The sequence below is a fragment of the Capricornis sumatraensis genome, chromosome 9 (genome assembly GCF_032405125.1).
Source record: "Capricornis sumatraensis isolate serow.1 chromosome 9, serow.2, whole genome shotgun sequence".
Taxonomy (NCBI): domain Eukaryota; kingdom Metazoa; phylum Chordata; class Mammalia; order Artiodactyla; family Bovidae; genus Capricornis; species Capricornis sumatraensis.
In genome coordinates, this window is record NC_091077.1 from 14,885,731 (window position 1) to 14,901,905 (window position 16,175).

General features: G+C 47.7%; 1 protein-coding gene across 6 annotated transcripts in view; it reads right to left on the minus strand.

Moving 5' to 3' along the window:
- The window catches only part of TYK2 (tyrosine kinase 2), a 29,192-nt gene extending 19,322 nt beyond the window's left edge, over nucleotides 1–9,870 (minus strand). For 4 of the 6 annotated variants that reach the window (XM_068981225.1, XM_068981227.1, XM_068981230.1 and 1 more), the window contains exons 1-5: nucleotides 9,746–9,868; nucleotides 7,868–8,083; nucleotides 3,922–4,045; nucleotides 3,657–3,804; nucleotides 3,173–3,336 (exon numbers count right to left, since the gene is read on the minus strand). In XM_068981225.1, the coding sequence (XP_068837326.1) occupies nucleotides 3,173–3,336; nucleotides 3,657–3,804; nucleotides 3,922–4,045; nucleotides 7,868–8,083; nucleotides 9,746–9,752 (659 nt within the window). In that variant the 5' untranslated portion in view covers nucleotides 9,753–9,868. Of the gene's footprint in view, nucleotides 1–3,172; nucleotides 3,337–3,656; nucleotides 3,805–3,921; nucleotides 4,151–7,867; nucleotides 8,084–8,362; nucleotides 8,462–9,745 lie in introns of those variants that run through there. The other 2 variants (XM_068981226.1, XM_068981228.1) reach the window with 2 other exon arrangements.
- Nucleotides 9,871–16,175: the final 6,305 nt, after the last annotated feature.

Below are 16,175 nucleotides of genomic sequence, written 5' to 3' on the forward strand. Positions count from 1 at the left end.
CAGGGGTGGCATGTGGGATCTTCCCAAACCAGAGATCAAACCCAAGTTCCCTGCACTGGCAGGTGGATTCCTAGACTAGCAAAGTCCCCAGCATAGCCCATTCAGATTACAGGTTTCTACACCCCATCCCGGGTTTCCCCAGTGGCTCAGTGTGGTAAAGAATCCCCCTGCCAATGCAGGAGACGCGAATTCCATCCCTGGGTTAGGAAGAGTCCCCTGGAGAAGGAAATGGCAACCCACTTCAGTATTGTTGCCTAGGAAATCCCATGGACAGAGGGGCCTGGGGGACTATAGTCCATGAGCTTGCAAAGAGTCGGACATGACTGAGCAATTAAAGACACACACACACAAGCCTTATCTTCCATGTCCCAAGACATTTTTTCCATCCCTTGAATAGAGGGATCCTAAAGCTCAAGGTTCTAGCTGTCTTCTGCCCCTATTTCCAAGCTTTCCAGGGCCCCGTAAAGACCTGGAGGGAAAAAGACCCCCAGTTAGTGCCTGGCTGACTCCAACACTTGGGCAATTGCATTCCAAGTTCAATTCCCCTGGAAACAGGCCTTTGCCGCCTGCTGCCTCTGGGCCTCTGTATATGCTGTTCCCACTGTCTCCAATGCTTTGCCAAAGCAGTCCACGTCTGGATAAAGCCAACTCAACCTTCAGGTCTTAGCAGAAATGTCGCCCCAGGAGCATCATCTGATCGCCAGGCTGGATAGGGTGCTTCCTCTGTGCTCCTCAGCATCCTGGCTTCATGGTCACGGCCCTGGTCCTCCACAGTGATAATACGACAAGGATTGAAAAATATGTGCTTTAAGAGTTGCAGAGACATGGGTATATACCTATGGTTGATTTGTAGAACACTGTAAAGCAATTCAGTTCAGTTCAGTCGCTCAGTCGTATCCGACTCTTTGCGACCCCGTGAATCGCAGCACGCCAGGCATCCCTGTCCATCACCAACTCCGAGTTTACCCAAACTCATGTCCATCGAGTCGGTGATGCCATCCAGCCATCTCATCCTCTGTCATCCCCTTCTCCTGCCCCCAATCCCTCCCAGCATCAGGGTCTTTTCCAATGAGTCAACTCTTCGCATGAGGTGGCCAAAGTATTGGAGTTTCAGCCTCAGCATCAGTCTTTCCAGTGAACACCCAGGACTGATCTCCTTTAGGATGGACTGGTTGGATCTCCTTGCAGTCCAAGGGACTCTCAAGAGTCTTCTCCAACACCACAACAGTTCAAATGCATCAATTCTTCGGTGCTTAGCTTTCTTCACAATCCAACTCTCACATCCATACATGACCACTGGAAAAACCATAGCCTTGACTAGACGGACCTTTGTTAGCAAAGCAATGTCTCTGCTTTTTAATATGCTATCTAGGTTGGTCATACATAAGTTTTCTTCCAAGGAGTAAGCGTCTTTCAATTTCATGGCTGCAGTCACCATCTGCAGTGATTTTGGAGCCCCCCAAAATAAAGTTTGACACTGTTTTCACTGTTTCCCCATCTATTTGCCATGAAGTGATTATCCTCCAATTAAAAATAAATTTTTTTTAAAAAAAGGAATTGCGGTCCTAGGATTTCCCTGGCGGTTCAGAGGTAAAGAATCCACCTGTCAACGCAGGGGACAGGGGTTCAATCCCTGATCTGGGACGATTCCATATGCTGCAGAGCAACTAAGCCCATACGGCACAACTACTGAGCCTGTGCTTGGCAACAAATCACTGCAACGAGAAGCCGGTGCACGGCAGCTAGAGGGTAGCCTCTGCTCGCCACAGCTAGAGAAAAGCCTATGCAGCAACAAAGACCCAGCGTAACCAAAAGTAAGTAAATAAATAATTTCAAAAAGAACTGCAGGTCCTAGGACTTCCCTGGTGGTCTAGTCATTAAGAATATGCCTTTCAGTGCAGGGGACGCAGGCTCAACCCTTGGTCAGGGAACTAAGACCCCATATGACTTGAGGCAACTTAGCCCACATGCTGCACCTAGAGAGAAGATCCCGAAGATTCCATATACCTCAACTAAGACTCGATGCAGCCAAAAATAAAATAAATAATTTTTGTTTTTTTAAATGCAGGTCCTAGGACATTCCCTGGCTGTTTTCAGTGGTTAGGAGTTGGCGCTTTCACTGCTGTAGCCTTGGTTTCAAACCCTGATGGGGGAACTAAGATCCCACAAGCTACATAGCACAGCCAAAAAAAGAAAAACAAAAAACTGCAGGGCTGCCTCCTCCAGGCAGTATGCCCCAATTGCTCCAGTCCTCACCTCAGTGGAGGTGAGTAACTCCCCAGACTTCTGCCTTCTCCCTTCCCTTGAATTCTAGGGAGTCATCCAAGCTCACTCTACTCCAGCCATACTTCCTCCAACACATCAGGCAGAGCCCGGGCTCAGGGCTTTTGTACTGGCTGATACCTCTGGAAAATTCTCTTCTCACAAATACCCACCTGGCTCCCTCCTTACTTCCTTCAAATCTCTGAAAGTGAATGTCACCTTTTCAGTGAGAAACTGATGACCCAGTTTTAAACTGTACACCCCTCATTCTCTGATACCCCCTTCCTCTTTTCCAGTTTAATTTTTCCCCATTGCATTCGTCACCATCAAAAACACTATATACATTTTACCATTTTACTTTTGTATTTTGTTTATTGCCTGTCTTCTCCATCAAATATGAGCTCCAGGGACTTCCCTGGTGTCCTAGTGGCTAAGACTCTGTGTTCCCAATGCAGGGGGCCCTGGGCTCGATCCCTGGTCAGGGATCGATGGAGTGATCGGTGGAGTGATGCCTGCACAGGGGAGAAATGAGTCAGGAAGTTGATGTCTGCTGCCATTAGCCTCGTGGACTCCCAGACCTGCTGTCTCCCTTCACAGCTAGATCCCATGTGCCACAACTAAGAGTTTGTACGCCACAACTAAAGATCCTGCATGCTGCAACTAAGACCAAGCACAGCCAAAATAAATACACAATTTTTTTTTTAAGTGAGCTCTAAGAAGTCACAGATTTCATCTACCTGGTTTACTGTTGTGTGTCCAACACCCAAAACTAGTACCAGCACACAGTAGGTGCTCGATAAATGTTTGTTGAATGAATGAAGGCATGGCAGTACACAAGGTCTACCCTAGCCTTCAGATACCCAGGCATGTCCACCCACCTGTGCAATGTCCCCGCCCCATTCCCAGATACCTGGTCTTCTTGGCCACCTTTTCAAGGGGGATACCACTGCGGAGAGCAAGGTGGCAGAGGTGCAAAAGGGCCATGCCCAGGCTCTCATTCTGAAAGTGGTGGATCTCCTCCTCACTGGATAGCTCGCATAGTGATGCCACGTCATTTACAAACTCATGCTTGCCCTGGGGATGGGGAATCAGGCAGAAAGGGAGGCGTGAGAACTTGTTCACTCCCCAGCTTCCGGTTACTTTCAGGAAGGGAGGGACCCCATATGTATGCTTCATCTGCCCAATCCTATGCCTGTGATAGACATCACTAATCAACCACAGTACTCTTACCCCTGCAACCCTAAGAGTCCAAAACCCTTTTGTTCAGGCAACTGAAGGATCCCAGATGGCATGACTGAAACCCACTAGCTATAGCAAATTGGGAGGGAAGTGGGGGCTCCTCAATTGCCCAAGGTCCCTCACAAATAGTCACGCCTCCCCAGCCCTGCTCACACCTGCTCAAAGAGGTACTCAAAGGAGGCAGGGTCCAGGAGTTGCACCCCCTGCTCTGCCTGTTCTGAGGAAGTCTCGGGCCCTGGGGGCCCGCAGCGGTACACAGCCGGCTCCTGAGGATTCGTGCCATGCCAGTTTCGGAAATAAAACCTGCAGGAAAGGAGGGGGTGCAGTTGAGGGTTAGCATGGATTCAGGCCAAGTCTTGGCAGGTGGGGACTGGGGAGGGAGGGGAGAGGACAAAAGCCTTCTAAGAGGACTTTGCCCACCTCATGCGGAAGTACAGCGTCAGGCTGGAGTCCCTGGAGGTATCCAGGATGTGATTTGGAGGCAGCCAGACCTGGGCCTGGGCATCGAAGAGGGCAAAAAGATTGAAGCAGGGTGGAGTGATGCCTGCACAGGGGAGAAATGAGTCAGGAAGTTGATGTCTGCTGCCATTAGCCTCGTGGACTCCCAGACCTGCTGTCTCCCTTCACAACCTCTCCCTGGCCTCCTCCGCTGCCAAAAGAAGACAATGCAATATGTAGACCATGCTGTGGCCACACAGAAAAACTACATTTCCCAGCCTCCCTTGCAGCTAGGATGAGGGCATTGGACAGTTTTTTGGCCAATGGGATGTGGGCAGAAGGAATATACATTTTCCAGGTCTAGAAATAAACTCTCCTGTCCTCTTCCCTACCCTAGGGATGTTGGAGACCCTTCATGCCTAGTGGTGAAACTACAAGATAGAGGGGAACCATCTGACCAGCACTAAATGCTAGGGCATCAGCATTAAACGCTTACATCTGGTGGCTCAGATGGTAAAGACTCTGACTGCAATGCGGAAAACCCAGGTTTGATCCCTGGCTTGGGAAAATGCCCTGGAGAAGGGAACGGCTACCCACTTCAGTACTCTTGCCTGGAGAATTCCATGGGCAGAGGACCCTGGTGGACTACAGTCCATGGGGTTGCGAAGAGTCAGACATGTTTAAGCAACTAACCCTTTCACTATCAGACTTACGGTAAATTTTCATTGTCTTAACCCAAGAGAATTTGGGGGATGCTGCTTGTTACTAGAGCAAACCTAGCATAGACTGACTAACACAGCTCTTCAGACTGTTGGCACTTTGCCTGTCTCTCTCTGAACTCCAGCCCCAGAGAAATACCCAACTACCCTTGGCTGTCACACTGTAGATATCTCTGGCCCCCTGAGATGTGCTTTGTTCCAAACAGATCTCATCTGAGGTCCCCAGACCTGCCCCCTGTCAGCATAGTTCTCTAAGCCAGGATTTCATCTTTGTCCTTAACTCGTCCCACCCCCTCAAAATCAGATTGGTCACAAGTCCTGTTCTTTCTGCACCCCTCATTCTCTCTAGGATCCACCCACTTCCTTCAAATACAAAACCCAGTCCCAGCTCAGCCTCCGGATTTATTGTCATTCCCCATACTGGCCACCTAAGCATCTTTTTTCACACGTACATCACTTAAAAACTGTATATAAAATAGTTCTTTTAGAATAATTTATAATCACCTAAGTACCAGCCACTAAAGAAATAAAACTTGGCAAATCCGACTGAAACCCCCACCTACATCCACCTCCTCTCCCCTATCGCAAAGAGGTAACCATACTCCTGAACTAGAGTTTATCATTTTCATGTTTTCTATGACCTAGTTTTAAATGCTATAACCTTGAGTGTGGTATTATATCATAGGTATCCTTCAGCAATTTGTTTTTTCAGGCTATGATAGCTTTTAAGCTTCACACGTGATACATGTAACTTTGGTTGAATTTCTTTTTCCTGGCTGCATAGTATTTCAGTGTTCAACCACACTGCAACTGATCTGTGCATTCTCCTCTACAAAGACTTTGAGATGGCCTCTTATTTCTCAGTAAAATAAATGAGGCTGCTCTGAACATTCTCGTGTGTGTCTCCTGGAACACATGAGCTGCGTGTCTGTAGAGTACGTATCTAGGAGTGGAACTGTGTGCCCTCAGGGAATGTATTCAGGTTATATGATGCCAAATTGCTCTACAAAAATCACTGCATCCAGGAATTCCCCAGAAGTCCAATGGTTAGGACTTGGTACTTTCACTGCTGAGGATCCAGATTGAACCCCTGGTTGGGGAACTAAGATCCCACAAGCCACATGGCACAGCCAAAAAAAAAGAAAAAAAAAATTGTTACATCCAAGTGTACTGCACCCCAAAGAAGGAGCACGCCTCCCTGTGAGACAGCTTCCTAAAGAACCAATCTGTGGGCCTTCCCTGGTGGTCCAGGGGTTGAGAATCCATTTTCCAATGCAGGGGATGCAGGTTCAATCTCTGGTCTGGGAACCATGGTCCCAAATGCTATAGGGCAACTAAGCCCATAAGCCACAAGTGACAAGTTCCTACACTGCAGCAAAGATCTGATGCAGCCAATAAATAAATATTTAAAATAAAAACAAAAGACAAACATTAGAGGAAGATATTCTTTGAAAAAAAAAGAACCAATCTATTTCACTCTCTGGCTTAAACCTTCCACGGCTCCCTCTTTGCCCCGTAAGAAAGCTCAACCCCCTCAGCAATGAACAACCATGACCTGGACCCAGATAGTCATGCTCTGCTTTCAATTTCTAGTTTCCCTTCTAAATTCTTGAAACTGATTTTCCAGTTACTCTTAAGATCTTTTCCTTCCTCAAACAGATTAGGTTCTCGGGACCTTGACTAGGCATGATTCACACACCTAGCAAACCTGTCTGACTTCTTTATGGTCAGAGACTTCCCTGGTGGTCAGGTGGCTAAGACTCTGCGCTCCCAGTGCAGGGGGCCCATGTTCTATCCCTGGTCAGAGAACTAGATCAAACATGTCACAACTAAAGATCTCAAGTGCCACAACTAAGATCTGATGCAGTCAATAATAAATAAATAAATTAAAAAAAAAAAAAGAATCAGCCATCAGTGGAAAAGTATGAAGTGTTATAGAAATCTACCAGAAAGCCGCCATTCAGCTGTGGGGCAGGGGGGTTGAGAGGGTGTCCTGGAGGAAGGGGAAGGTAAGTCCCCTTGAAGATGCCCTCTCCTCCTCTGGCAGAAGACATTAGACTTCTGAGCACATCCACTGCAAGCTCTCATGACCATTCCATGTTTCCCTACTGCTCCTGGGAAAAAGTCTAAACTCTAGACTCTCCCTCTGGGGTTTAAGGCCCTTAAGCTTTAAGGTTTAAGACCTGACTCTGGCTGACCTCTCACCCATCATCTCCCTTCCTGGAGTTCCTTGCTCCTAACCTGACCCACCACACTCTGCTTCCGCCATAAGAGCCAGAGCATCTTTGACCCTTGAGTTCAACCATGTTCCTCCTTTGCTCTCAGTCCTCCATGGCTCCCATCTCACTTGCAGTAAAATTTGAAGTCTTCCCTGAGGCCCAAAAGGCTCTGCACAACCGGCACCATCACCTGTTCACCCTCACCTATCCCTGTAGCCACGTGAGTGAAGGGAACACCACGTGAGTGAAGGGAACGCCACGTGAGTGAAGGGAATACATGAGCTGAGTGTTTGTAGAGTACGTATCTAACTGTGTGGCCTCCTCACAGTAACGAGCAAGTTCCCACCTCAGGGCCTTTGCACTTGCTGTTCTCGCTGCCAGATGTCCCTGTGGCTTGCTCCCTTATCTACTCAAGTTTTAAATCTTTTTCTTTGGCTGCACCATGCGGCTTGTGGCATCTTAGTTCCCAATCAGGGATCGAACCCTGGCTCCCATCCCCACAGTGGAAGTTCAGAGTATTAACCTTTGGACCACCAAGCAAGTCCCCAAATGTGAACTCTTTTACCATCATCTCTCACCTCCTATTCAGTTTCCTTATTTATTGTGTTTCTTGCTGAGCCCTATAAGAATTCAGCTGCAATGCAAGAGACCTAGGTTTGATCCCTGGGTTGGGATGATCCCTTGGAGAAGGGAATGGCAATCCACTGAAGTATTCTTGCCTGAGAAATCCCATGGACAGAGGAGCCCGGCGGGCTACAGTCCATGGGGTTGCAAAGAGTTGAACACAACGGAGCAACTAACACTTTCACTTTCATTAGAATATCAGCTTTTTACAAGACTGATTGCAAATTACAAGGCAGTAATTGGGGGCTGGCACACAGAAGGTGCTCACTCAACACGGGAGGCATGAATGGGCAGACAACTGGATAAACAGGGCCCAGTGGCTGCTGGCACCTCCACCTCACCATGGGGCCGATGGCCGGGACTCACCGACTTTGTGTGCGATGTGGATGCAGACATCCTCCGCGGTCAGTGTGGGCTCAGTGAAGGTGACCCAGGGCTCCCCACCACTGGGGCCAGCCCAGTGCAGAAGTACTTTCAGGCCTTCTCTGGTGGCCATGGGCTGAGCTCCGTCCCCATTGGGCTTCCTGCCCCTGGTGGTGGTCCTCCATTGGCACAGAGGCATGTTCTTGACAGCTGGCCTGCCTGTGGAGGAACATCCTATCAACCCCCCAGGCCTCAGCCTTGAGGGCCCTTTTTAGTACCTCAACCTTCCTACCTCCAAACTGAAGGGAAAGATTTGGGACCCCTCACTGTGCAAACTTAGGCACCCAATTCCCCTCCACGGGCCTCAGTTTTCACATCTGTTTGATGGAGCTGGGGTTTGCGACACCCTCCCCCCACGCTACATCAGTCATGAACAGCACCACCACCAACCCCTTTACTGGAAAAATTCACCAATACATAAGTCTGCCCAGAACCCACCTTTCCAAAATAACCTGGGTGGTCAGACAGACCTGGGGGTGAATCCTGTGTCGACTCAAGTGCAAGTCATTTAGTCATGTTGGGCCTCAGTCTCCCCATCTGGAGAACAGACATGCTGAGAGTGTTGCCATGAAGAGACAGTTGTGACATTTCTACATTCCTTTTAAAGAAACTTTTATACTAGAGTTGTAAGGGAATTATGCACTGCTGTTACCATATTGTGGGCAGGTAAAGACTTATTATTGCCATTTTGTTGTTTTCTGGTTGTTTTGTAGACAGGTTCTTCCTTGTTTCTTATCCTGCTGTCTGTCTTTGTGTTTGGATGAAATTACTACAGGGTTTTTCCCTTGTGGTTACCCTAAGTTTAATAAGTTTAAGATGTGTTATGAGACTTACAAAACATACCTCACACTGACAATACCCTCTTTTAAGCTAACAGCTTCCCTTTAGTAGAACTTGTAAATTTTACATTTTTAATTCTCCACCTCACATTTTGATTACTGCTGTTACACTTCACATTTTTTATAAATTGTAGTTATGGTTATTTTTTTTTACGTTTTTTAAAAACTAGAGTTATAAATCAATTAGGTTGTGATGGTTCAACACAGTTCTTTATGTTACACACTAAGAATCTTGATACAGGCATGACCAAATAACAAATATGATAAAATCAAGCATGAAGTCATTATCATTAATTTTATAATCACAGTCGTCTCTCTCTTTCAGCCAATATTCCTGCTTCCCACATCTACCCCTACTAGTGACCCTGGTCCCTGCTGGCTCCCTGAGCGGCGGAGGGGTTCTGTTCAGCCCTTTTCCCAACAACCTGGAACTTTTTGAGAGGCAGACCCAGGGTCCAGGCTTCCTGAGGTCTCCGAGTATTTCCGGAGAAGGACTGTCAGCAATTAGAGTGACGTTACTCATTTAAGACCGTGATGAGGGAAAAACAGAATATCGCAATTGCATAATGCCGGATTTGTCAGGAATCAACTTCTCTCGGAGTCTGTTTCCTCATTTGGAAAATAGGCATAAAACAGTCTCTCTCTCAAACGGTTGTTGGGAGGATTCAATGAGCTTGAAGCAGAGAAAAGGCTCCGCGAGGGGCCTGGCAAACGCTTGGTAAGTGTTCGCAAAGTCGGACACGACTGACCTACTGAACAACAAGAAATGATTTTCTTTGAGATAAGACCCTAGGGATCGGGCTTTTGTAGTGGCCATCTCCTCCTTCCTCATCCCCTCTGGGCACAGATCTAGCTTTGAAGATTAGGTCGATGATGAGGTCTAAGCGAGGTCCGCAGCCCCCAACCCCCTAAGCACCCCCACCTCCCCGCCAGAAACCTCCAAACCCTGCTGGCAGGGGCAGGAACCGTGCTGTGTACCCACCCGGCATCGATCAGTCACAAGGCAGTGTGGGGGCTTCTAACCACCTCCTGCAAAGGGCAGTTCCGCCAGCTGCATCCTTCCGGATGATCTCCAGGGCGTGCTCCCTCGCGCCCCCTTCCAGACTCACCCTTTCCCCGGAACTCTCTGCAACCCGGGACCCCACCCCGACGCCCGGGGCAGCCGCCTCTTGATCTCCCCTGGAACAGCACCTCCCATTGGTCGCCTGAAACGGGCACATTCATTGGTCGCTGTCCTGCTCCGCCCCTTCACTACTACGGTGGCTCCCCTATTGGTTCAGGCTTCAAGTTTCGCTCAACCTGGGGCGGAAGAGCGTAAACTCTCTGCGGCGCCGCGACTTCAATTACCCACGCAGGAGTGGATCCAAGCAAGTCAGGCTTCCAGAGCTTATCCTGGTGCAAGGTCAGATCGTCATCTCGACGATCAAGGTTGCAGCTGGCTGCCATTCAGTCCTCTGACCCCGCTGCCATGTGGCCCTCCATTCCGTCCTGCCTCTCCTCCCTGTCTGCGTGGCCAGCCTTGCTTCTCAGAGCTGAGACACCCCACCAACCACCAACCACCCCCACCCCCTCCTTCTGGAGAAGGCATTCAGGGCCCACCCGCTCACATTCCTTTTCTGATCACCCATAGCCCTGACGCTGGGAAAGACTGAGGGCAAGAGGAGAAGGGGACGACAGGATGAGATGGTCGGATGGCATCACTGACTCAATAGACATGAGTTTGAGCAAACACTGCGAGATAGTCAAGGACAGGGAAGCCTGGCGTGCTTCAGTTCATGGAGTGGCAAAGAGTGACTGAAGAACAACCACAAAATCCTGTTCTCCGAGGCCTCTTTGCTCAAGGTAGCAGCTTGGGCGTCCCATCTGATCCAAGTTCTGATCCCTGCAAAACAAGTCGCTGCTATTTATATTTACAGAGAAGGCTGTGCACTCAGCGTTTCATACACATTATTTCATTTTGTTGCAGGAAGAGGGACCCCTTCCAGGGCCCGAGAGTGGGCTCTTGTCCAACACTTGGAAATGAATTACCAAGGAGACACATGTACTGACAAAGCAAAAGACATTATTGGAAAGGGGCGCCGCGAGGGGGAAAGAGAGCAGCAGGGTAAGGGAACGCAGGAGAACTGCTCTGCTGCATGGCTGTCAGTCTTGGGTTTGATGGTGATGGGGTTAGTTTCTGGGTTGTCTCTGGCCAATCATTCTGACTCAAGAGTCCTTCCTGGTGGTGCATTCGTGGATCAGCCTAGATGAATTCTAGCAAGGATTCTGGGAGGTGGTCCGAGTATGTATTGGCATTTTCTCTCTCCTTTTGACCTTTCCCGAGTTCTTTCCGGTTGCTAGTAGTTTGTTAGGTCTCCATTCCTCCTGCTGTAAGATAACTCACTCAAATAGTTACTATCAAGCCTGGCCAGGGCAGCAGGTTTCAGTCAGTGGGTTCCCCTAACAATCTGATGTTAGCAGTAGTCCTCTGGCATCTCTTATCCCCATTTCTCAGAGAAAGAAACCACGGTACAGAGAGGTGACAAAGACTCTTTCCTTGCCCAAACTTTAGTCCTCTGAGCCTTCTTCTGTTTTTAAAAATAATTTTATTTATTTTTATTTTTGGCTGTCCTGAGTCTTCATTGCTGCATGGGCTGGCTTTTCCCTAGTTGTGGAGGGCAGGGGCTACTCTCTAGTTGTGGTGTGCAGGCTTCTCATTGCTGTTGCTTCTCTTGTTGTGGAACACAGGCTCTAGAGTGCTTGGGCTTCAGTAGCTGCAGCTCCCGAGCTCTAGAGCACAGGCTCAATAGTTGTGTTGCTTGGGCTTGGTTGCTCTGTGACAAGTGCAATCTTCCCAGACCAAGAATCAAACCTTAATCTCCTGCATTGGTAGGTGGATTCTTTAACCCTAAGCCACCAGGGAAGCCCTAAGCCTTCTTCTTGACTACCCCTCAACCTTGGCCCCAGTCCTGTCTTTGTCCTGCACAGTCATCCCCTGACCCCTAATATCTGATCAGGTTTTTCAGTTTCCACCATTGATGTATAAATATTCATCCTCTCTTTAGCAAGAATCCTGTGAGGTCAGTTTAGCAAGAATCTCCCTATCCTTTTTTTTTAAGGTTTATTTATTCATTTATTTATTTTGGGGATCAGCTAAGGGTTGCCCTTGCTGCTTGGGCTTTCTCTCATTGCAGCGCACGGGCTTCCCACAGCGCTGGCTCTAGGTGCTTGGACTTCAGTAGTCGCAGCACATGGGCTTCAGTAGTTGAGGCTCTTGGGCTGTAAGGCACTGACTTAGTAGTTGTGGCACACTGGCTTAGTTGCTCTGCGCCATTTGGGATCTTCCTGGACTGAGGATCGAACCAGTGTACCTTGCATTACATGGTGGATTCCACTGGACCACCAGGGAAGCTCCCCTCCCACCCTCCCCCATCACACCCTCATTCTGCTCTTTGCCTGGTAATCCCCAGATGTCTTTGCTGCATTCAGAGTTGAGCCCAGTGCTCTCCCCTTTTGCAGTCCCCCATTGCAGTTGTCCTGAATAGTCTCCCTTACCGTTTTGTGAATCAAAAATATTGCCTGCCATATCTGTAAACAAAGGATATTGCAGTCATCCAGCCATCACATTGAATAGGAGCTAGATGGGCCTCAGGGTAAACGGCTGGTTTCTCCCCTGTGGATGTATACTCCAAATTAACAGGAGACAGAAGAGCTAAGCTTTGCTCAGGTAAAAGATAGAGACCACATATTTCTCATTCTCCAAGTCATGGGTGGTGACTGCAGCCATGAAATTAAAAGACACTGCTTGGAAGAAAAGCTATGACAAACCTAGAGAGTGAATTAAAAATCAGAGACACCACTTTGCAGACAAAGTTCCTTATAGTCAAAGCTATGGCTTTTCCAGTAGTCATGTATGGATGTGAGGGTTGGACCATAAATAAGGCTGAGTGCTGAAGAACACATGCTTTTGAACTGTGGTGCTGGAGAAGACTCTTGAGAGTCCCTTGGACAGCAAGGAGATCAAATCAGTCAATCCTAAAGGAAATCAGTCCTGAATATTCATTGGAAGAGCTGATGCTGAAGCTGAAGCGCCAATACTTTGGCCACCTGATGTGAAGAGACAACTCATTGGAAAAGACCCTCATGCTGAGAAAGAGTGGAGGCAGACTCATTGGAAAAGACTGTCATGCTGAGAAAGACTGAGCAAGAGGAGAAGGGGTGACAGAGGATGAAACTGTTGGATGGCATCACCGACTCGATGGACATGAATTTGAGCAAACTCTTAGAGGGAGTGAAGGACAGGGAAGCATGGCATGCTGCAATTCATGGAGTCACAGAGAGTCAGATACGACCTGGTGACTGAACAACAAGTCAAGGAGACCCCAACTATACATGCACAGAAAGGCTCCTTGGAGGTCAAAAAGGAGGGGGTGTCACCTCATAGTAAGTGACGTCAGCCTACCCATAGGCCTCTTCACTGGAATCCATTTGGCTAAGACATGCATGCACACATGGGAGGACTGAAATAAACCAAATATGTACTCAGAACCAGGCAAAGAAAGATGATTGGCCAAAGGAAACCTGGAAGACCTGCCCCATAAAAGTGATTCAACCTACCATAAGGGTGTGACTCTCTCTCTGAGCCTGCCTCTGTGTCTATCCACACATACTCTTTTTCCTTCCTAATAATCACTACTTGTTTCACTACTTCCTGTCTCTATGTGGAAATTAATTTCTACACACTTGACAGGCCAGGGCCTGATGGTCTTAGTGGTGAGAATTCAGCGATCTCACTGCCTCAGGCTGACTTCAATCTCTGGCTGGGGAACCGAAACCTTGCCTCAAACCGCTGCAGGTGGAGGCTACCAGAGATCAGCGTCACAGCCGCACAGATGGTGAGCCCCGAGGGAACTCAGGATAGAAACAGGATGCCCACCATCCACCCGTCAGTCACTGCAATGCATGGGTGCGTGCTAAGTCACTTCAATCATGTCCAACTCTTTGCGACCCTAAAGACTGTCTGTCCGTGGGTTTCCCCAGGCAAAAATACTGGAGTGAGTTACCATGCCCTCCTCCAGGGGATCTTCCTGACCTAGGAACCAAACCCGAACCTCTTACGAATCCTACACAGGCAGGTTCTTTTCCACAAGCGCCACCTAGGAAGTCACTGCAGCCACCCTTGCAGAGATGCACCATGAGAAGACTCAGGATGAGAAAGCACAGGTCAGCTGAGGTACCTGTCAAAGGAATGATTTCAGTGAGCCCAGACTCTTGCATCTTCCCATACATAGAAAAGCACTAAACTCTTTAACTTGAGATATCTGATTTTCTTTAATTAACAATAACCTTGTTGTAAGAGCTTGAATATATCCTGGCTCCCCCCTCACCTCTTCAGAGCAATCTCTCAGAGTTATCTGAGATGCTGTGTCCCAGACTTCAGTCCTCAGTTTGTCTGCCAAATAAAATATAACTCTCAACTTTTAGGTTGTGCTTTTTTTTTTTTTTTGTCCCAGTTGACAGTTTGTGTGTTTTTTTAATTGGAGTAGAGTTGCTTGTCAGTGTTGTGTTAGTTTCTGCTGTACAGCAAAGTGAATGTTATGCATACACATATATTCCCTCTTTTTTAGATTTCCTTCCCATTTAGGTCACCACAGAGCATTGAGTAGAGTTATCTGTGCTCTACAGTAGGTTCTTATTAATTATCTAGCAATAATTAATCCCAGTTTCCCAATTCATCCTACCCTCTTTACCCCCTTGGTATCCATAAGTTTATTTTCTATATCTGTGTCTCTATTTCTGCTTTGAAAATAAGTTCATCTGTACCATTTATGATAAGGGCAGAGTAAAGGGACAAAGTAGGTGATTAAATAGTTAATCCCACTAAGGAATTGTAAGTAGAAAAAATATGGGAGACCCCAGTAAGTTAATGGTCACTTAAGAAAACAGGTTTGCTTAACCACAAAACCAAGCAGGCTTGCTTAACCACAAAGCATGCAGTACAAACATGAGGCCAGCTTCAAAACAATAAAACAATGGCAGCATGAGACCCACAGCCTTCCCAGGGAGCTCAGCAAGGTCTAGGACATGCTTTCTGCACACATGAAAACAATAATTTATGGGAAAGTGACATTTCAAAGTAAATATCCCCATTGTACTGAAACCTGAAATAATTTTTCCATTATGTTATGACTTTCAGCTTAACCATGTGGGGACAAGAAAACATCCCTGCCCAGTCTGGAGGAGGAGCTGATGATCAAAGCACAACACCTACTCAAGAATGAGGAAGTGGGACTTTGCTGGTGGTCCAGTGGGTAAGACTCTGCACTCCCAATGCTTCGGGGCCCAGGTTCGATCCCTGGTTGGGGAACTAGATCCCAGGTGCTGCAACTAAAAGGGCCTGTGTGTGGCAGCTAAGACCAGGTGCAGCCAAATAAATACATAAATTAAAAAATAATAAATAACAAATATATGACTTTAAAAAAGAATGAGGAAGAAAGCGGTCTTTCCCCTCTCCCCACTTTTCCTTTGATTATAAAACTGTAACCCACTAAGTTGAGGGGCTCGGCACCCTCTCACCTGCCCACTGGTAAGCTTTACAAGCATCCTATTCTAATAAATCACTTGGTATCCATCACTCTGACTTTTGCTGAATTCTTTTCTGCACCAAGACATAAAGGAGGACTGGTGATCTTCGGAACCGACCCCACCCCCCGAAACGCCACCTAAAAGTTTCATTTAGTTAACGACTTTTAACAAGTGTCAGTATAAATTTTTCTTTAACAGAGGCTGAGGAAAGCTGAGCACCGAAGAATTGATGCTTTTGAACTGTGGTGTTAGAGAAGACTCTTGAGAGTCCCTTGGACTGCAAGGAGATCCAACCAGTCCATTCTGAAGGAGATCAGCCCTGGGATTTCTTTGGAAGGAATGATGCTAAAGCTGAAACTCCAGTACTTTGGCCACCTCATGAGAAGAGTTGACTCATTGGAAGACTCTGATGCTGGGAGGAATTGAAGGCAGGAGGAGAAGGGGACGACAGAGGATGAGATGGCTGGATGGCATCACGGACTCGATGGACATGAGTTTGAGTGAACTCCAGGAGTTGGTGATGGACACGGAGGCCTGGTGTGCTGCGATTCATGGGGTCGCAAAGAGTCGGACACGACTGAGTGACTGAACTGAACTGAGGAACTTTTCCAGGTCCCAAAGCACCAAAGGGCAGAGCCAGGTTTAATTCTGAAGTTGGAGCCATAACAGCTGTGGCCAAGAGCATGTGACTACTCTTCTCAGTCTGAGAAAACGGGGGAAAACAGACCCTTTTTCACAGGGCAGCTATGGAGATTCAATGTGAAGTTGTAAACAGAACTTAGCCTAGAGCCTGGAGGATAGTGAGTGCTGGGAACTTGGGGATTGGGGAATTAATAGTGATGCACCCT